Consider the following 20,764-nt stretch of genomic DNA (forward strand, 5'->3'; position numbering starts at 1 on the left):
ATTATTAAAAAATACTACCTGTACTATCATACAAAAAATAAAAAACCCTAAAAGGTTGGCTATATTTGGCTTTAGATTCTTCCGTGAGCATGTGTGCCAAAACACGTGTTGCACTTTGAATTATCAATGCAATCCCTTCATTTAATCTATTAATATTTTGGTGACAATGGAACATCGGCATGATGCTAGAACTTATCTATATGCATGCAATCATTTTTCTTCTTTCTACTGCTTGTTTTATTTTTTATATGAATGATGTTATTTATACATAAAAAATAATCACTAAAATTAATTATTAATATAAAATATATATTTAAATATAAATATATATTAAAAATAAATTAAATTATATATATTTATAATTAATTTTAATGATTAATTTTAATGTATAAATAATATTTTTATTTATATATATATATAAAATAATTTTTAATGTGCAGTAACACAGAAAGTATTCTATGTAAAAAATATATATATATTTGTATTTTGAAAGATTATCAATACATTAAAATTATTATTTTTTAGAAAACTTTGTCCGAATAAATCATTATCAAAATCTTACAAAAACGCCCATGTCACTAAATCGCATAAAGCCATAAACCAGAACCGAAACATTAATTACTTGGGACAAAAATGAATTGTTCTGGAAAATCGCAACCCCTTGTTGTGTGTGTTCCATTTCCAGCACAAGGTCACATAAACCCTTTCATGCAACTTGCAAGAATCCTTCACTTTAATGGCTTCCACGTAACCTTTGTAAACTCCGAACTCAACCAAAAGCGCATAGCCAAATTCTTAGGACCCAGCTTCGTGAAGAACCAACATGGTTTTCACTTTGAGACCATCCCAGATGGTTTGCCACCGCCACAGGATGATGCAAGCCACCATGATAACACTGCCCTTTGCGATTCAACTAGAAAACACTGTTTGGAACCGTTTAAGGACCTTCTTATGAAGCTGAACTCAAGTTCTGAGGTGCCTAATGTTAGTTACATAATTTCTGATGGCGCCATGAGTTTCGCAATCAAGGCGGCGCAGGAATTGAAGATACCTGAAGCTCAGTTTTGGACAACCTCTGCTTGTGGATTCATGGCGTATCTTCAGTTTGGTGAACTTGCCAACAGAGGCATTATTCCATTCAAAGGTTGGGACTGTTTTCTATTCTTTTATGGATTTGGTTTAGTATTATTTATTATTATTATTTATTCAATTCAGAGGCATTATTATATTTATTATTTATTATTATTTATTTATTATTATTATACTAACATAAAGTATTACAGTACTAGTGTGACATCTCTAAAATAATTTGGCTAAGACTTTAGTATAATTAGATAGGTATTTTAAATAATGGAAACTCAGATATACTGATATAGTGAGACTGAACATAGAATACAGAGTATGGTCATTGTAAAAAAGAAAAAGAAAAAGAAAAAGAAAAAAGAAGAGGGATCCACATTGATTTTTCTCTATCACTCTGTATCTCTGCATTGTTGAAATATGTATGGGAGCAGCTATGTCATTTTACTATTGGAATGCCATGCTGGTACTATAACATTTCATATTAGCATTGTGTTAATGTTGAATTGAAGACACTGGGAATTCACAATTGGTTACTAATTTGGTCATTTCTAAATGTCAGAAATTGATTTGATGAGTGCTGAAAATTTTTAGAATGAAATTAAAAGTATAATAGAATTAGAAAATTTGTGATACTCAAAGCATGTAATTTGTTTAAAAAATTTCTCCAGATTAAATGTATTTTTGAAAAAAAATTTTCCTAACTTTGATTACTGTAAAGTATATATAAATGTTAAGTTGGCAATTTGGATTGATTAACAAATAACTTTGTCTTGTCCTGTTTTTTCAGATCAAGAATCTATTACTGAGTGTGTCTTGAACAATCCGATAGACTGGATTCCAGGTATGAAAAACATTCGACTTAAAGACATGCCAAGCTTTATTAGGACCACAACTCTAGAAGAGACCATGTTTGATTTCATGGGGTCCGAGGCACAGAATTGCTTAAAATCATCGACAATAATTTTCAATACTTTCCAAGATCTTGAGCTAGAAGTCCTTGATGCAATCAAGAACGACACATTTCCCAACATATACAACATTGGACCACTTCCATTTCTAGGTAGCCATGTCTTCAATAATAACAAGGACAAATTAATGTCCCATGGATCTTCAAGCCTATGGTTAGAAGACTCAGGTTGCCTCAATTGGTTAGATAAATGGCAACCCAATTCAGTTGTTTATGTGAATTATGGAAGTTGGACCGTCATGAGTGAAGATCACCTTAAAGAATTTGCTTGGGGCCTTGCAAATAGTAATCACCCATTTTTATGGATAATTAGGGACAATATTGTGATGGGTGAATCAGCAATTTTGCCAATGGAATTCTCTAATGCTATTAGAGATAGAGGGTACATAACAAGTTGGTGCCCACAAGAAAAAGTGCTTTCACATTCATCAATTGGAGTATTCTTAACACATTGTGGTTGGAATTCAGTGATAGAAGCTTTGTGTGGAGGTGTTCCTATTATATGTTGGCCTTTTTTTGCGGATCAACAAACGAATTGTAGATATGTTTGTGCAAATTGGAGATTTGGTGTGGAGTTAAGGCATGACGTGGAGCGTGGTGAGGTTGCTGAGGTTGTTAAGGAAATGATGGAAGGAGAAATAGGAAGGGAATTAAAGAAAAATGTTTTGGAATGGAGGAAGAAAGCTCTAGAAGCCACTCATGTAGGTGGATCATCGTACAATGATTTCAATAGGTTAGTAGAAGAGGCCCTTCGTTTTCAAAATGTAGTTTAATTTGTTATCATTATATACCGTCCGCCTTAAAATAATTGTAGTTTTAATTTTGATAAATATAAAACATTTTATACACTCATTTAATTATATTTATTATTTATTTTTTAGATGACAACTTATACCGTTAATATAAAAATTAGTTTTTTATAATATGACATTATAAGATTAAATACAGATATAAAATATTATTTTATATTGAGACTTAAAATCAAATCCAAAAATTAATGGGAACTATTTTGAAATGAATGGTGTATAATAATCACACGAAACAGTACTTTTTTACAAGAATAAGTAGCATATTGATTAAATACAAAATTGTAATAGGTATATTATAACAAAAATTATTTTTAGTGGTAAATTTTTGTTGATAATAACATAACGATTACTATAGATTTTATTTAACTTATGTTTTTGTGCAATTATATATTTGTCATTATTATTATATATTAAATGATAATTATATATTTTTTACTGTCGTTAAAAAGGTTGTTATTGACAATCGTATAATTATTGCTAAAATATTTTAGCTAGGGATAGCAAAATTCATCGAGACGTGGGAATCCCTGTAGAGACTATCCCTAATGGAGATCCGACTGTAGGAATTTTTCCAGCAGGGATGGGGACGGGGGATAAAATTTTCTCGAGGTAGGCGCGGGGATTCCCGCCCTGTCCCCGCTAATCCCCAAAATTCATAAATTTATTTAATTGTCCTTAATAGTTTATTTCTCATATATGTTTTTTCGTCATTTCACACATCATATATATATAGAGTGAGAGAACCAAAATTCCTAATCCTCATTTGCATAACCTTTCTTCGATTCATAGATCCCTAGCGTCTAGTGTCGTCCATATTCTATCCAACCTCTTTGCAGCCACTCTCTTGCCACTCTCCCGTCTCACTGCATTGTCACCCCTTACCGTTCCATTACCCTTACCGCGTCGTTCTCTATATTCGTGGCATTCATTTCCACAACTCTGTCATCGTGTCCATTCTCCTCTATGCTGCCGCATCCCCCACCTCGTCCACTGCTCTATGCTCTAGCTCGCCGATGTTCCCCACTACGTCATTTTAAAAGAAGTCACCATCTTATCGTTTATACTTTTTGTATAAAATTTTTCTGTTTTTGTATAGGATGAATACTTTCAACTCTATTCCTATAGGAATTAATAATTAGTCAAAACTATCAGAGAGATGAAAAATCAGGTCCCTGTGGGAAATGGGACCCTGTGGAGAATGGGAATGGGGAGCAATATTCCCCACGACAGAGAATGGGAATGGGGACGGGAGCAAATCTGGGGACGAGAATGGGGAGCAGGGGGGCATTTCCCGCCCCCGCCCTGCTCCGTTGACATCCCTAATTTTAGGGACAAAGCGTAATACGGTTAATGTCTAATTGTGAGTAAATATATTAGCGGCTATTTTTATTGCTACTAAAAACAAAATAAATGGCCGCTAAAAAAATCTTTTAGTCGAGAAAAATTAGCCATCAAATCGGTTATCATATATTTATATATAAATATATTATTTAAATAATTTCAATGTGTATTTTATATTTAAATATTTATTTTATATTAATAGCTGATTTGGTAACTAATTTTTTGTATACACGTAGCATATAATTACTAATACTAAAGGTTTCAAATTTTAATTTAATATTACACTCTTTAATATTGTTAGTTATTCATTCTCATATTACTTTTGGATGGAGAAACAATCATATAGATACTTTGTTAAAAAAATCATATTCATACAACATGATTTTCAGTTAATTTTATTTTTGTACATTGACGAGGCCTAAATCCAAAAACAAAAACTACACACTATCAGGAAGAGAGATTATATCACCCCCTATAACATTAACATTGACTAAGGTCGAAAGTTCTAGATAGGGAACATCTATGAATTTGTACCCGTTTTGCTAGAGGAGGCTGTTTTTCGCAAGCCAATCAGCATAAATATTAGCTTCTCTGTTAATATGATGAAAAGTGATATCCCAAGACCTTTTAGTCATATTAAGAATCTCTTTTATAATCAGGTTGGCTACCTTTTCCTCATCACAATATTTCCTAACTCCTTCATATGCTAACAGAGTTGGTCTCAACCATGACTCTTTTCAAGCCAATTTGCTACGCCGTTGTTAATCCATGAAGAATTGCCCTTACTTTGGATTGATAAACACTGTAACGCCCAAGGTTTGCTAAAAATCCCCCGATCCATTCCCCCTTATACGTTCGGATGATACCACCATAATCGGCCTTTCCTTCCTCCTCCTCTACCAAACCATCAGTATTTAATTTTGTCCACCCAATCGGTGGTGCTTTCCATGTGGTCCTTCTTACGGCTTCACTTTTTGTATTCCTAGTGAGAGATTGTTTGGCGAAAGCTTCCTTCATCTCCCTCAAGTAATTCCTTATGATGTCTACTACATTGTCTGGTCTGTTCATGTTGTTATTGTGGACTTCTGTATTCCTCCAGTTCCATATCCACCAGCAAGTGATCATAAACTGATCGATCCATTGCTCTTGTGAGGACTTGCTAATGTCGCTGTTTAAATTAATATCCAACCAAATCTCAAATAGAACTAAAAAGAAGAGGGTTGTTGTGCAAGGATGAATGATCTTCGCCCAGATGCAAGCTGCCTTTGGGCAGTCTCTTATCACATGCATTAAAGACTCCTCAATTCCTCGACAACGATGACAGTAAGGGTTACCTCCCATAATTCTACCTTTTTTTTTGCGCCGTGAGTAACTTGTTGTGGGCCATGAGCTAAATGAATACCTTTATTCTCCCCGTTCCTTTCCATTTGCAAATTCTGTTCCAGATTTTCTTCCCATCATTCTCATCATTGGTTATCACCTTATAAGCTGAGGCAACTGAAATTTGCCATTAGCCTCATGATTCCAAGTCATGTTATTCTCCCCAACTCCATCACCTCTATCAAAATTGTCTCACATGGTGCTCTAGATAATGACTAACTCCTTCCATAAAGGGAAATCAACCGCTCTAACTTGATATCCTTGTGTCTGATCATAAAGGCTCCCATATTTGTGATGCATCATATTGCTCCAAATGGAATTTTGATCAGTGAGAAGCTTCCAGATTAACTTCAAGAGAAACATTTAATTCATCGCTTGTAATTTCTTGAACCCCATGCCACCCTTGTATTTGTCTAGACAGAGGGTGTCTCACTTCACAAGATACATTCTCTTTTGATTCTCTTTGTCGCTCCACACAAAGCTTCTTTGAGCTTTCTCAATTTTCGTACAGATTCCCTTGGGCATTTGCTATGTTGCATTTCATAGTAAGTCATTGGAGTTATAACTGCTTTGCCTAGAGTCATTCGTCCTGCTAGAGATAAGCACTGAGCTTTGCATCCCTTTAGCTTGTCTTGAATTATTTGAATGATGTATTTGAAATGCCACTTGCATCTTCTTTGATTGTGGAGCATTGCCCCCCAAATATTTCTCAAGACTTGCTTGCTCCTGGAAGTGAACTTTTTCAATTATTTTCGCCCTTGTTTCTCTTTTCACATTGTTGGATAATGTAATAGAGGTCTTACTGGTGTTTATTTTCAACCCTGAAGCTTGAGAGAAGCATTCCATTGAGCTAATTATTAATTCCATCTGTTCTACACTTGCTTCCGACAAAATTAAAAGATCATCTGCAAAGAGAAGGTGGGATATTTCCGAACCCTATTTGCCAATTCTCATGGATTTCCATCCTTCTTTGTTGACTTACTCCTCTATCATGTATGATAACTTGTTCATGGCTATGACAAAGAGATACGGAGAGATGGTGTCTCCTTGCCTTAGACTTCTAGTGGGGGTGAAGTCTTCTGTTTTTCCTCCATTCTACAAGACATTGTAGGTGACGGTTGTTACACACTTCATTATCAACTCCAAAAGCTTCCTTGGCACTCCGAACTCCTCGAGACTTTGTTTAAGGAAATTCCATTTTAATCAATCATATGTTTTTTCAAGGTCGACTTTGACCGCCATAATGCCTTTCTTCCCTTTCATTTTCTTCATGATGTGGGTTATCTCCTTTGCTACTAAGATATTGCCTTGGATATTTTGACCTGGTATGAAGTTAGCTTGGTTGGGCGCAATTCGGTCGATAAGTGCGGGCTTGAGTTTGGCTGCTATGATCTTGGTTATGTACTTATAACTCACATTGCATAGTACAATCGGTCTAAATTGGTTGATGAATTCTGGACCTTGCACTTTTGGCATGAGAGATATAAGGTTGTGATTATGGTCCTTAACTCGACCCGTGTTGTTCTAGATATCCGTCACATGCATATAGATGTTATCCTATATTGTATCCTAATACTCTTTATAGAACAGGGCTAGGTTGCCATCAGGCCCCAAAGGTTTCAACGGCCCAATGTTAAAGATTTCTTTCTTTATTTCATCCCTATTGAGTTTGCTAGTCATTTTTTGAATCAGGTTGTGTTGGAAAGGAGCGCAGTGTCCGTCAGTGTTCAGAGTATATGTCCCTTAATCATCATCTTTATACAGATTCATGAAAAAGTTAAGGGCATGGTTGGCTAGATCTTTCGGATCCTCCATCCATTTCCCTTGGTTGTCCCTAAGTTTAATCACTTTTTTTCTTCGTTTTCTTATTATTGTATTTGTATGATAATATTGAGTATTTCTGTCACCATTGACCAACCAAAGATCTCTAGATTTTTGCATCCCGAGAATTTTTTCTTTGTTGAGAAGGTCTTCAAGCTCTTTATGGAGGGCTTTTTCTAATTCATTCAAATACGGATTTTTTCGTAACTTTGAGCTCTTTGAATGCCCCCAATGCGGTTTATCAGTCTTCTTTTGAGTTTTCCAACATGCCCAAAGACATTTTTGTTCCAAACGCATAGATCCTGGGTCAAGGAATTGAAAGCAGAGGCTAAGGAAGTGTACTTTCTCCATTTGGCTTTTATAAGATTCCTATACTTTGGGTGGAGCTTCCATATAGCTTCGTAACGAAAAAGTCTTTCTCTTTTATCGGGCTTCTGAGGATCATAGCGGATTAGGAGAGGGTGATGATCCAAGTTGCTTATAATGAGAACTTCCACCCTTGCTTCCGAAAATCTAACTCACCAATTAGCATTTGAGAGTGCTCTATCTAAGCGCTTGAACACCCTGTCAAGACCCTCCCATTGGGTCCCTTCCATGTGAATTTGGAACCCACATAGTCAATGTCTATCAAAGAGCAGGAGTTTATCCAGTGTTTAAATTTTCTGCAGGTTGTTTGGTCTATCCTCACTCTTCCTTTTTTTTCTCTAGAAGGTCTGCTATCTCATTGTAATCTTCCACCATGAGCCACTCCTCTTTTATATTCTGAGCCATGGCTTTTAATTCAGTCCAGAGCACCCTTCCATTAGCCTCTTGAGGGCTAGTATAAATAGTAGTTAGCAGCCAGCTATCTTTGTTGCTTTGTTTCACCTCTATGTGAATATACTGTTTGTGAGATTTTGACATTGATTGAAAGATCTAGGTCCTTCCAGAGAATCCAAATTCCTCCACTGAAACCTTTCGTCTCTTCAACACGGCTGAAATGAAATCCCAATCTCCTAATCATAGATTGTGCTTGCATTCTGCTGCATCTTGTTTCCATCAAGACGGTTATATCTGGTTTATGATTTAATTTCTACCAATTTTCTGAAAGAATGCGGCCAAAAACCTTACTGACTGCACCCTTACAATGCCAGGCAAGAATAATCATTAAAACCAATTTAAATGTAAGACCCCAATCGAGTGAACACTCTCAGTTTGCGCTGAGTAGCCCCCTACTGCCAGAGTGGTCTCAGCCTAATTCGTATCTGATAGCCCTTAATTTTCAAGTATTTTGTCTACATTTTTCGTAGGGTCCTAATCATTGCCTTTTTCTTGAAGCCTCCCTTCTTCGTATCTTTGGGCAGCTTCTATCATTAGCTCCGTCTGTATTTAGTAAAGGTCTGGTGGCTCCTTTTCTTGTTGGTCATCCATCTCCTCATCAACAAAAGAAGGCAAACCTCGTACCTGTCACAGTTGTCCCATTTTGTCCCCCTTTTTTGCTTCCCTCTCCACTACTTGTCCCTTTCGTACCAATTTTTTCCATTCTTTTTCCATGAGCTGACCGTTGCATAACCATCCAAGGGCCGTATTGGTCATCTTTTTCTTGGAGGACTTTTTTGCCCTTGTCATTTCTAGAAATTTTCATACTACCCTTTTGTGTTTTGCCTCCTGTCTATTCATTTGCCTTCGTCCCTCCATTCTCCTTCTGGTTTGTCTTCATCCCTATTGGTATCGGTTGTCTGCTGCCATTATTTTCTGCACAATTTGTTTTCTCGTTCGTTACCATTCTGCAAGAGAAAAAAATGTTGTAAATCCCTTCATATTCCACCAGGTATCGAACCCCGTTGATGGCGTATTGTGATACTAGTGGCTCGTTGAGATCCATCTCAACAGATAGCCTTGCGAACTTCCCTTGACACTTGTCAGTAGTATTAGTATCCACCTTGATTGTTCTTCCAATTATGTTGCCTATCCTTTTCAACATATCATCTTCGTAATATTCAATTGCTAAATTCGGGAGTCTCACCCAAGCTGCAATGGAGTCGATGGTTGCTTCTTCCGGGTTAAAATTCGGTTTTCCTGGCGGACCGTGAGATAATGATCTAGTAATTTCCATGGTCCTCCAATGAGGGCAATATCTAAGTCTTATAGGGAATAAAATTTTACGATAAAAAAATCATTTCCAAGGTCAATTACTTCAATACTACCCTTCCTTCCCCACATAGTTTCTAGCCTTCTTGTAATTGCTAGAAAGGATATCTTCCTTCCTAGGAGTTTCACTATGAGGGTGTCTCACCAGCGGGTGTTTGAGAGTCTTTATTGCTACTTCATTTAGGACGAAGTTGAAGATCCCATCCATTCTTTCCACTCTAATCTCGGGGATTTGGTTGCTCGTTTTTGTTGTCTCTTTAGTGCCTCTATTTTCCTCCTCCTTATCCCCTACCTACCTCTATGTTGGTGTCAGATTGATTCGGGTGGGTTTCGTGAAAAATAGATTAAGTGAAAAATAATAGTTAAGATAAGAGATTAGGGGTAAGTAAACTTGTGAGGAAGACACTTCTATTAATGACAAATAAGCAATACAAGAACTAATAATGAGAAAGAGAGGTAGAGAACAAGTGTTGAGACCTCCACTAATGCCACAAGAGGATGAATGAGCTTTATTTAAAGTGGACAGGGGTAGACTAAAGGTCGTCGAGTGTTTTGGTGAAACACCCGATTACCAGTTTTTACTCGTGAAGGTGATGGATGAAATGAAGAACAATGAGAGGAATTTTGAGAGAGAAAAAGATGGGTTCTTTAGCTTCTCAGCTTCAGAAGTAAAAAAGAAGATAAAAGGTTTTTCAAAAAAGAAGCTCTCAGAAGAGGATGAAGGTGAAGGTGAAAAAGTGAAGGTGAAGGTGAAAGTGGAGGTGAAGGTGAAAGTAAAGGATCAAAAGGGTTGTGAAGAAGAAGATGATCAAGGTGAAAGTGAAAGTGAGAGTGCTTTACAGAGGTGGCTTGAGGTCCTTTTTATAGTGTAAAACCATGATGAAGAGGAAATCTATTGTCCAATGGTTTTAGTCTGATATTTGGTTTACTGCTTTTTCCAAAATATCTTTAGGTATTTGTGTCACCTCAAGTCTTTTCAACTGAAAAGGTAGGAAGTTGATTCCACACGTTAAACTAAAGCTCCTGACATGTGACATTAGTGAAGGGACATCTAGTTTGGTTTTCTTTCAACTAGATGACACCTTTACACTCCAAATCCAACTAATCCACTTCCACCAATATAGTTCCCACTGAAGATAAATTCAACTCCTCAAGGTGTTCTTTTGGGTTCCATTCTTTTAGCCCAATACCTTTAGGAGGAACTTAACTCTTTTTTGACCATGTTTGTAGGTCATTATAAAAATTAATTATTTACAAAAAATGTTTATATTTTTAGTACACCAAATGATTCGGGTGGGTTTCGTGAAAAATAGATTAAGTGAAAAATAATAGTTAAGATGAGAGATTAGGGGTAAGTAAACTTGTGAGGAAGACACTTCTATTAATGGCAAATAAGCAATACAAGAAATAATAATGAGGAAGAAAGGTGGAGAACAAGTGTTGAGACCTCCACTAATGGCACAAGAGGATGAATGAGCTTTGTTTAAAGTGGACAGGGTGGGCTAAAGGTCGTCGAGTGTTCTGGTGAAACACCCGATTACCAGTTTTTACTCGTGAAGGTGATGGATGAAATGAAGAACAATGAGAGGAATTTTGGGAGAGAAAAAGATGGGTTCTTTAGCTTCTCAGCTTCAGAAGTAAAAAAGAAGATAAAAAGTTTTTCAGAAAAGAAGCTCTCAGAAGAGGATGAAGGTGAAGGTGAAAAAGTGAAGGTGAAGGTGAAAGTGGAAGTGAAGGTGAAAGTAAAGGATCAAAAGGGTTGTGAAGAAGAAGATGATCAAGGTGAAAGTGAAAGTGAGAGTGCTTTACAGAGGTGGCTTGAGATCCTTTTTATAGTGTAAAACCATGATGAAGAGGAAATCTATTGTCCAATGGTTTTAGTCTGATATTTGGTTTACTGCTTTTTCCAAAATATCTTTAGGTATTTGTGTCATCTCAAGTCTTGTCAACTGAAAAGGTAGGAAGTTGATTCCCACACGTTAAACTAAAGCTCCTGACATGTGACATTAGTGAAGGGACATCTAGTTTGGTTTTCTTTCAACTAGATGACACCTTTACACTCCAAATCCAACCAATCCACTTCCACCAATATAGTTCCCACTGAAGAGAAATTCAACTTCTCAAGGTGTTCTTTTGGGTTCCATCCTTTTAGCCCAATACCTTTAGGATGAACTTAACTCTTTTTTGACCATGTTTGTAGGTCATTATAAAAATTAATTATGTACAAAAAAGGTTTATATTTTTAGTACACAATCACAGATTCTTTAGACTCTTCCCCTTCGGAAAATAAAAAGATGTCATCCTCCATCTCCATGGGGTTCATCCTTCCTCTCACCACGTCACTGAATGACTTTGTTTTTTGGGCCTCCACCACTAGTAGTTGCACTATCTCCATATTTGAATGTTGTTGCTCTCCTAGCATCCATTTCTCTTCTCTAGAGACTAGAGAGTTTTCTCCTGTAAAGACTTGGTCTTCTCCCACCTTATGCACCTTTCTTCCACTCTTTAGAGTAGTGTTTTCCTCTTGTCCTGGTGATTGTTTTGGATCATGAGCCCTGGATTGTTTTCTACAGACATAACCTCCTCTCATGGGCGGAGGTCTCGCTAGTGAAGTATGTGCTTAAAAATAAAGCTCAAAAACACAAACTTTATTTAACATGTTTTTTTTCGATTAATTTTTTTATTAAAAGCAAGTGAATTTTATTAGATGGATTAAAAATGTTTGAGTCCACGAGATGGATTTCACACAATGGTAAAGAGGGAGAAAATCTATTACAACATTCAAGAATGTAATAAAAAAAAACATTGCCAATGAGCTATAACTCAAATAACATAGTCTCTCCCTCTCTACCTAGAGATCTCGGGTTTGAGTGCCACCTATTGCAACCGATCAAAAAATCTCCTAACTGTTGCTGCAACATGTGGTAAACGTATGAGAAGTCTGTGAGTGTGTTGTGTGGTACCTAAGATTGGGGGTTGTCCAATCTATTTGACAAAAAAAATATTAAAAAAAAGAAGTAACTTCATCCTCTTTTTTCATTTAAAATTCACAAGCTCTCCTAAAATAAGAGCTTTCAAGGACTGCTACATCAACTATTGCTTGTGGCACTATGGAAATTCCTTCGAAGATTATTTCATTTCGGGCATTCCAGATTTTTTAGAAAAGGTAAGTTGTCGAGATTGTTATTTTTCTTCCATCCCTATTAGTCTTCATCTTCTTTAGAAACAATAATCACAATTGTCAAATCTTTATGTTGTTCTGTAATTCTGGAGCTTCTATGTCCGAGTTCTACCATGATACCAACTTGTAATGACCAAACTCCTAATATGTCATTATCACACCTGAAAACATATATTATGATAAATATAAAAAAAATATAAAAGCATTGTTCTTATGGTAATAAGTAATTGAAGATTTAGCCAATGAGTTATAACTCAAATGGTATAATCTTTCTATACTCACTTAAGAGGTTATAGATTCGAGTCTTCCTATTTTTTGTTAAAAAAAAGTAATTGAAGATTTAACTTGTGATGGCCGTTTGCAAGAAAAAACATATATTATGATAAATAAAATTGTTTTTTAAATTTTACCAACAATGGGGTGGTGGCGCAGTTGGCTAGCGCGTAGGTCTCATAGCTAAGAGTAATCCTGAGGTCGAGAGTTCGAGCCTCTCTCACCCCATGTTTTTTATTTTCCATTTTTATTTCTTCTGTGCTTCACTGCTTCTAGTAAAGGTCCTTACCTATCATTCCTTCTTGCTCCTTGAAACTTTATTGCACTCCTTTTGCCAAAAACCTTAATTTTTGTTTTAAATAATTTTAGTTGAACTCACTCTTACCTCACAACACTTTGTACCCATAATCCGAAGTCCGAACTAGTAAACCTATAGTCATTCTTATAAGATTATGTATCTATATTTTATGTACTTTTTATCCCGATAGAATTACTAATATCTAAATGTTGATTCAATAAATTCTTTTAAAAAAAAAAAAAGTTTCAACAAAACTTTGTTCGTGTATTGTTCGCAAATTTGAATGCATTAATCAAAGGACCAAGGCGTTTACTACTCTAATCAATCCAACATATTTTATTAAAGATATTCTTAAAACATTCTCATAAATACAAAAACAGACACCAATTTGGAAAAAAAAAAAAAAAAAAAAGAGAATTTTATTGTCTGGAACTTCAAAAAGTAATTAATTCTTACTTCATTTACTAATCGGCAGTATGTTTATAACTTTCTCTTTTATGTTATTTTCCAGATTTTCTTGAATATATTCTAATATTCTATCTTACTAGAAGAAACATAACTTCCAAACTGGTTTAATGACGAATATCTTTGTCTAACCCCTCTCTGCCTTTAGACATGAGCCGAGTAATTACCCAAATCAGTCCCCAAGGATTTTAGAATCGGACATTTTAGTCCCAAAAAAAAATTAATACACAGATCAATCTCCAAGATTTTATTCCGACAGACAAATCAGTCCCCAGTTCATTTTCCGGCAGAGTAATTACCCAGATCAGTCCCCAAAAATTTTAAAAACGGACATTTTAGTCCCCAAGAAAAACTAATGTACAAATCAATCTTCAATGTTTCTCTCTGTTAGACATAATAGTCCTCCATCCAAAAATAAAATAAAATAAAATAATTATTATTATTAATTACACAATAATATTGTACTATATTTTTTAGACAAAAATAATGATAAATTTATTCATTAAATTCTTATAGTCATTCAATAATAATAATAATAATAATAATAATAACAATAATAATAATAATAATAATAATAGTATATGCAGTTGCAGGAGTGACATATATGCGGTTTTTATCTCAAGTCAAAGCTTCAAGCATATTAAAGTGTTCTTAATTCAAAGCAAATTGAAGAAAGTTTGGTAAGAATAATATTCTAGGCTCACGAAATTATTAACAACCTTATTATAATATTAATGTAATAATTTGATTTATTATTATATGATTATATATTTTGAAGGTGAATTTTGCAAGGTGGGAACCGTGCCATGGTCCTTTCAGATATGGTCACCCTTGGAAACAATATTTGAAAATTGGAAGCTTATTAAGGCAATGTGCCTACCTCATTGATTCTCTTATTGGCTTCCTTGATTATACCAAGGTACTAAAATTACAATTAGTAACAATAATCAACTTTTTAAATGTGATTAGTTGACATTGTAAAAATAATTTGAAATGTTTACGTTTTATATAGAGTCCATCAGAAACAAAAAAGAAAGTGGAAGAGGCATGCATCCAAATAAGCAAAGAAACAGGAAAATCTCTAAAGGAATTATCAGTGTCAATCCAAAAAAAGATTTCACCATCATATGCTGCAAACCCTAGCATTGAGAAATCTAAGATTGTTGCAATGAACCTCAAGTCCATTCTCAAATCAGGGTTATGGGAAGGAACCAATCTCTTTGAGGATATTCCTCTTGTGATTGTGACTTATTTGCTGTTTGATGTGGTTTCTTGCACTGAGAAACTCGCTGAGTCAATACATGAATTGTCCATCCAAGGAAAATTCAAGAAAAAAGACAATAAAGTTGCACCAAAAAATATAAAAAATATAGTACAACATTATTATGCAATTAATAATAATAATTATTTTATTTTATTTTATTTTTGGAAGGAGGACTATTATGTCTAACAGAGAAAAATGTTGGGGATTGATTTGTACATTAGTTTTTCTTGGGGACTAAAATGTCTGTTTTTAAAATCTTTGGAGAGTGATTTGGGTAATTACTCTGCCGGAAAATGAACTGGGGACTGATTTGTCTGCTGGAGTAAAACCTTGGGAATTGATCGGGTATTAATTTTCCATGGGGACTAAAATGTCCGATTCTAAAATCCTTGGAGACTGATTTGGATAATTACTCGGCATGAGCCCATTAAAACAAAGTATCACCGCTATCTTTTAAATTTCAATTTTTTTAGTAGCTTTCAATCATGATATATGCTTACAGATATTGCGACAAGTAACATGTTTAAACTTTGGCAAAACGTACAAACTTCTGGTGATAAAATAAGTTAACTACTATTATAATATCAACCGGAGCATGGCGTGAACAATTTTCCCTTAAACGTAATAAGTGTATATATCTCAGTGTTTATGTAAATTGTTTTCCCAAAAGAATAACTAAATATGAAAGACACAACAGTTCCAACGAAGAACAAGACTTCTAGTTTTTTCAATCCTCATATAGGCCTGTATCTATAAGGAGCAACAACCTATTCCTACCATGTTCTGTTCTCCTCAAGTGTCATGGTAAAAAATAGAAGAATCCATGAATAGGAGAATTAATATTTATAGTGAGTAAAACGTTACATAGAAAAAGAAAAACAAAAAACATGTTTTGACCCAAAAAAATTTATCTCCTAGTACCACTAGCAGCAGCTTTAGTCTTTCCTTTGCTCAAATCAGCAAGTTCCTCGATAAGTTTTCTCTCATCACTACTCAGTCTCTTGGGGATTTCGACTTGCACGCGAACCAATTGATCACCTCTCATGTTACTCTTATTCAGCAGCGGAACACCTTTCCGAGCCATAACGAGCGTTGTGCCGGGTTGAGTCCCAGCCGGGACTTTTAAATCCACCATGCCATCTACAGTAGGAACCTTGATTGTAGTCCCCAAGATAGCATCAATATAAGACACCTTGGAGGTGTACAGAATGTTGGTGTCATCTCGTTTGAGGACAGGATCTGGGATAACTTCGATAACTACAAAGAGGTCACCAGGTGCACCGCCACGTCTTCCAGCATTGCCTTCATTCCGGACTCTTAAACGGCTACCAGAATCCACACCAGGGGGAACCTTAAGACTTATCCGTTTTGTTTTCCTCACACGACCATCCCCAGAACATGTGCTGCATGGTGTTGATGTTTCTCCGGTTCCATTGCAGGAAGAGCAGGTCATAGACTGCTGAAAGATGCCTAGAGGGGTCCTGGTTGATGAGACAACGCGACCTTGACCGCCACAAGTGCTACATCTGGATGACTTGGTCCCCGGTTTAGCCCCTGAACCATTGCAAGTGCCACAGCTATCTAACCGCCTAATCTCTATCTCCTTTTCTACTCCAAAAACTGCTTCTTTGAAGTTCAAAACAAGACTGTAATATTCGTCTTCGCCGTCAATTGCTCCATTCCAAGCACCTCTTGAACCCATGCCACCCATGCCACCCATGCCCTCAAAAAGCGTTTCAAATATATCAAAAGGACTGCTGAAATCCTGAAATCACAGAGATAAATTCCTTTCTGAGAATTGAGAAACATGCATGTGATGATAAATACTTCATCATTGTCAAAGGTTACCTACCCCCATGCCCATTCCTGAACCTTTAAGCCCGGCCTCTCCATATTGATCATATATCGATCGTTTCTCATCATCTGATAAGACCTGAAAAATAGTTAAAATTTAGACCACTATTTACTACTAAACATGAATAAATGCCAGTAACACTAGAAAATCTATAGCTTTACCTCATATGCATTGCTAATGTCCTTAAATTTCTGTTCTGCACCAGGATCTCTGCAGCATAAAGTGAATACAAAAGTGTTCAGCTATAAGCAAAATTTATGGCATGACTCTGATCGACAAAAGAAACCAACACAACTAGCAAAACTGGCATGTGATGGGGTTCTTGATCAAAAGATTTATCCAATAAGCAGTTGAGGTATTATACAAAATACCTGTTCTTTCTTTAACTAAGGACAATCTACAAGCATTATAGCATAGGACATTCAAATTTCATTGTCCAGAGCAACATTAAAATAAGAATATCAATTTAAAAAAAAAAAAAATAGCAGATGGAACAAAGCAATTAAGCAGAGGGAGAATGTAAGAAAGTAGATGGTGATTAAAACAGATGGCAAAAACTCACTTGTTCACATCTGGATGATAATTCCGGGCAAGCTTCCGATAAGCTGAAACATAAAAAGTATAGCAATTTGATATTGCAATCACACAAGAAGCAATAAACAAACAAAATGTGCACAATAAAACATAACATACACACTTGATAATTTATCAATCACAATCATCTCGCACTAGCCCTTATAACTGAACTGATGGTTTGCAATCTTGCCAAATAAAATTAAACTTTCTTGGAGAAGACAAAATCCTACGTTAATGAAAACCTTTCAACAAAGTAGCTCTCAAGTCTTAGCAACAAGCTTATGTAATACATCACTAACAAATCCTTCACAGTTGACTGATATGACTACTCTTTTTCCGTTCCGAGGTATTGGCAGACTCCTTTGATAGTTTTAAGTTCTAGTGTACATTTGGCTGAGGGTAAAAAATGGGGCAGTAGGTTCTACAGGTGAGCTCCATGTGTAATTTTAGTCATGGAACTCATCCATGAAAATGTTCACCTCATTTTAACCCCAACCAAACATACCTTTAGATTTCCTGTTCATTTCTAGTACTTGTATACTTCACGTGTATTTTAGGTGCACCTTTTTGAGTTATACAATAGGGAATAAGAATTTACTATTTAATAGATTCAGTGTTGTAATTGCTTTCGCTTTATATCGACACCATTGCCACCTTAAGAAAGTGGCTATCGATAAAAATAAGTTAAAAGATACAATTAGGTAATAAAACAAGAAATTTGAGCATATCAGTTGAAAATGGTGGAAGTTCAATCATATTAGACAGCGGAAGCATTGAATAATACCACTCTTAATTTCAGATTTACTAGCATTTCTTGACACGCCAAGGACAGAATAGTAATCCTGCATATTGTAATGTTAAAAGGGAACAAATTAGCGTGAGAGGACTAATTTGGTAAGGCACAACTGTATTAGAAAAACCTAAAAGGCAGTGTTGCTTAGAAATGCACAAGTAATTCAAACTTACTGTTTCTGCTCTAACTATCAACCTTGAACCCCTTCGGTGATATGTCTGAGATGAACTCATGTTAAATAGCGCACGTGAGGAATCCCGGGAGAAAAAGCTTGAAGCTGGGGCCGCTATAAAGCTCACCCTGCTTGTAACACTGTAAGAAGTAATACACAAATACACAAGTTAATTGGAGTACACTCTACAACACAATGAACTATGCTCAAAGAAAGTGTATCTATTAAACAAGGACGAAGCTAGCCCATTGGGAGCCATTTAATATTAAGAGTTAGTAGTAATTATAAAAGAAATGAGTAATTATTTCATCTCTAATGGAAAAAAATACAAAGGACAACATCGTCTCTCAAGATTTGGAAGTTGACAAATTAGTCAATCATCATTCAGAAAAGGGTGACAGATAAGTCATTCCATACGTATACATGAGAGGACTAATATGTCCGCCTTTTTAAATGATTAGAGACAAACTTGTTTGGTAAAAGGATTGTGTGGAATGAATTTGTCACTTTTAAATCTTAAATGACTATTTTGTCTCTCGTATTTTAATCAAAGACAATATTGGGGGGTTTACTCTCAAAAAATTTACAAGTTATGTCAAAATTTGGCAACCACCACTGTCACTCCTTCCACAAAGATCCACCACTGCTATAAGTAAGACATTGCAATATATTACGATTTAATATCAGGAGGGTAAAAACAGCACCTAGCTCTGAGAATCTGTGACAATACACAAATAATAAAACTACTATGCACGACAATTACAGTAACGAAATTACATCTTCTCCAAAGCTTATTGTTATATCACATGGATACTATGATAAGGAAAACATGTTAGAAGTTATTTAGCACTTTTCAATTCAAGAGCATCATCATGATTAACAAGGAATAGTGGCAGAACACCTCAAACCAATTGTTAATTGTATTCCATATAACAAATATATCTAAACAAAGGAGGACTCACTTGTGGCTGGATGATGTAGTCTTGCTCACCATGCTGGATCTTGCGAAAACCTGAGGACGAATTCCCCATTGAGTTGCAAATGTACTACCAAAATGTGTAATTGCCATCCAATATAATTTTCACTATTTCAGCAAGCCAACACACTGATAATAATCGGTATAAGAATACTTAACCAAGCTCTTCAACAACAACAACCACCACCACCAATCCTTAGCGAAATTCTTCAATCTGCAAAAAGTAAAAATGAAAATTTCATTGACAATTATCAATTATGCCATAAATGATATGAGAAAGTCTGAAAAACCTACAAGCAATTGCAGTAGCAAAGCAAATTTCACCCACAAAAATCCAAAAAATAAATAAATAAGAATCCAAGGTTTTACAAACAGAATAAAAGTGACGAGATATATAACAACATATACTGTAAACAAAACTTCAAATTTCGCATGAGCAAATAATACTAATAATAATAAAAGGAATACGAAAGTTGCAATTAGTGAACTATATAGATAAGCAACGTAATTTCTAACAGAAAAGAGGGTACTTCAATTTATTTAACAACAAAAACGAAGAAATGAACAAATAAGAAGAACAAAACTAACTACGTAGTTCCCAATACACAAGGACGAACCAGGTGGCTGAGTCTTGGTTTAAGCGTAGCTCGCTACTACGGTGTGGCGCGTGATGTTATCACTAGAGAGAAGATAGTGTTGTGGCGCGTGGAAGGTTGAAGGATGAGGAGGGTATAGCGTAGTAACTAGTAATGCTGCGTGTGTGTATTTGTGATGGGAGTTGGAAACGGAACTCTCCAATTACCGCACACCAAAGCAAGCAAGGAATGAAGGAACCGGGTGGTGGAGTTTTGTTTCGGTTTTTATTACTTGAAACTGCTTAACTTATTATTGTTTAGTTAATTCTAGAACCCTAACGCCTTCTCTTCTTGCTGCAAATCAACTACACATTTTCGGCCACTTGAATTTTAGGAATTTTCCATAAATAAAATATGGATTTAACTAAATACTTAAACAGTAGCTTTATTGCGGTTGTTAAGATAATACTTTTTTAAGTTTTTTTATTAGTGTTCGAAGAACAATTTATTAAAAGATTTAGAAAATATTTAAATTATTTAATTTTTAAAACAAATAAAGCTTACGTTAATACTCAAAATTTAGGAGCCACCAAAAAGATCTTAACTTCTGGAATCAGGAGTGGTGGCATGCTATCTGAATATTATTATACTTCTTTTTTTCCTTTCTAAAATATTAATGATTGTTTAGGAATTTAAATGCATTTAATATTAATTTAGTAGAATAAAAATTATTTTGACTCTAAAAAATTAGAATTTTCACAAATAAACCTACAAAAGATGAAAATAATAAAATAATCCTTTAAAG

At 35.3% G+C, this 20,764-nt stretch overlaps 2 protein-coding genes and 1 non-coding gene across 4 annotated transcripts; 2 read left to right on the top strand and 1 right to left on the bottom strand.

Moving 5' to 3' along the window:
• Nucleotides 1–497: 497 nt before the first annotated feature.
• LOC107621624 (linamarin synthase 2-like) lies at nt 498–2,900 on the top strand. Its single transcript, XM_016323658.3, has 2 exons — nt 498–1,144; nt 1,871–2,900. The coding sequence occupies exons 1-2, from the start codon at nt 634–636 to the stop codon at nt 2,821–2,823; spliced, it is 1,464 nt and encodes a 487-aa protein (XP_016179144.1). The 5' UTR covers nt 498–633; the 3' UTR covers nt 2,824–2,900.
• A 10,229-nt stretch (nt 2,901–13,129) lies between these two features.
• Nucleotides 13,130–13,213, top strand: TRNAM-CAU (transfer RNA methionine (anticodon CAU)). Its single transcript is given in 2 exon segments — nt 13,130–13,167; nt 13,178–13,213. It is a non-coding gene; the product is annotated as a tRNA-Met (tRNA).
• A 2,496-nt stretch (nt 13,214–15,709) lies between these two features.
• On the bottom strand, nt 15,710–20,364 carry LOC107623283 (chaperone protein dnaJ A6, chloroplastic). 2 transcript variants are annotated; one of them, XM_016325483.3, is made up of 8 exons: nt 20,002–20,364; nt 19,371–19,598; nt 18,410–18,548; nt 18,228–18,285; nt 17,430–17,472; nt 17,029–17,077; nt 16,865–16,945; nt 15,710–16,777 (listed from the first exon to the last, which is right to left on the bottom strand). In XM_016325483.3, the coding sequence occupies exons 2-8, from the start codon at nt 19,475–19,477 to the stop codon at nt 15,920–15,922; spliced, it is 1,335 nt and encodes a 444-aa protein (XP_016180969.1). In that variant the 5' UTR covers nt 19,478–19,598; nt 20,002–20,364; the 3' UTR covers nt 15,710–15,919. The 2 variants fall into 2 exon arrangements, with proteins under 2 accessions (XP_016180969.1, XP_020970665.1); XM_021115006.2 differs by having other exon boundaries at nt 19,973–20,282.
• Nucleotides 20,365–20,764: the final 400 nt, after the last annotated feature.

This window comes from Arachis ipaensis, chromosome B10, assembly GCF_059453495.1.
Source record: "Arachis ipaensis isolate K30076 ecotype BB chromosome B10, ASM5945349v1, whole genome shotgun sequence".
Lineage (NCBI taxonomy): Eukaryota > Viridiplantae > Streptophyta > Magnoliopsida > Fabales > Fabaceae > Arachis > Arachis ipaensis.

What these genes read in the sequence shown, in the direction of transcription:
- LOC107623283 (XM_016325483.3), bottom strand. Translation starts at nt 19,477, where the DNA reads ATGGCAATTACACATTTTGGTAGTACATTTGCAACTCAATGGGGAATT. An exon ending in TGATAGTTAGAGCAGAAACA is followed by an intron (nt 18,286 to 18,409) that starts GTAAGTTTGAAT and finishes TACAATATGCAG; the next exon opens with GATTACTATTCTGTCCTTGG. An exon ending in GTTCAGGAATGGGCATGGGG is followed by an intron (nt 16,778 to 16,864) that starts GTAGGTAACCTT and finishes CTGTGATTTCAG; the next exon opens with GATTTCAGCAGTCCTTTTGA.
- LOC107621624 (XM_016323658.3), top strand. Translation starts at nt 634, where the DNA reads ATGAATTGTTCTGGAAAATCGCAACCCCTTGTTGTGTGTGTTCCATTT. An exon ending in AGGCATTATTCCATTCAAAG is followed by an intron (nt 1,145 to 1,870) that starts GTTGGGACTGTT and finishes CTGTTTTTTCAG; the next exon opens with ATCAAGAATCTATTACTGAG.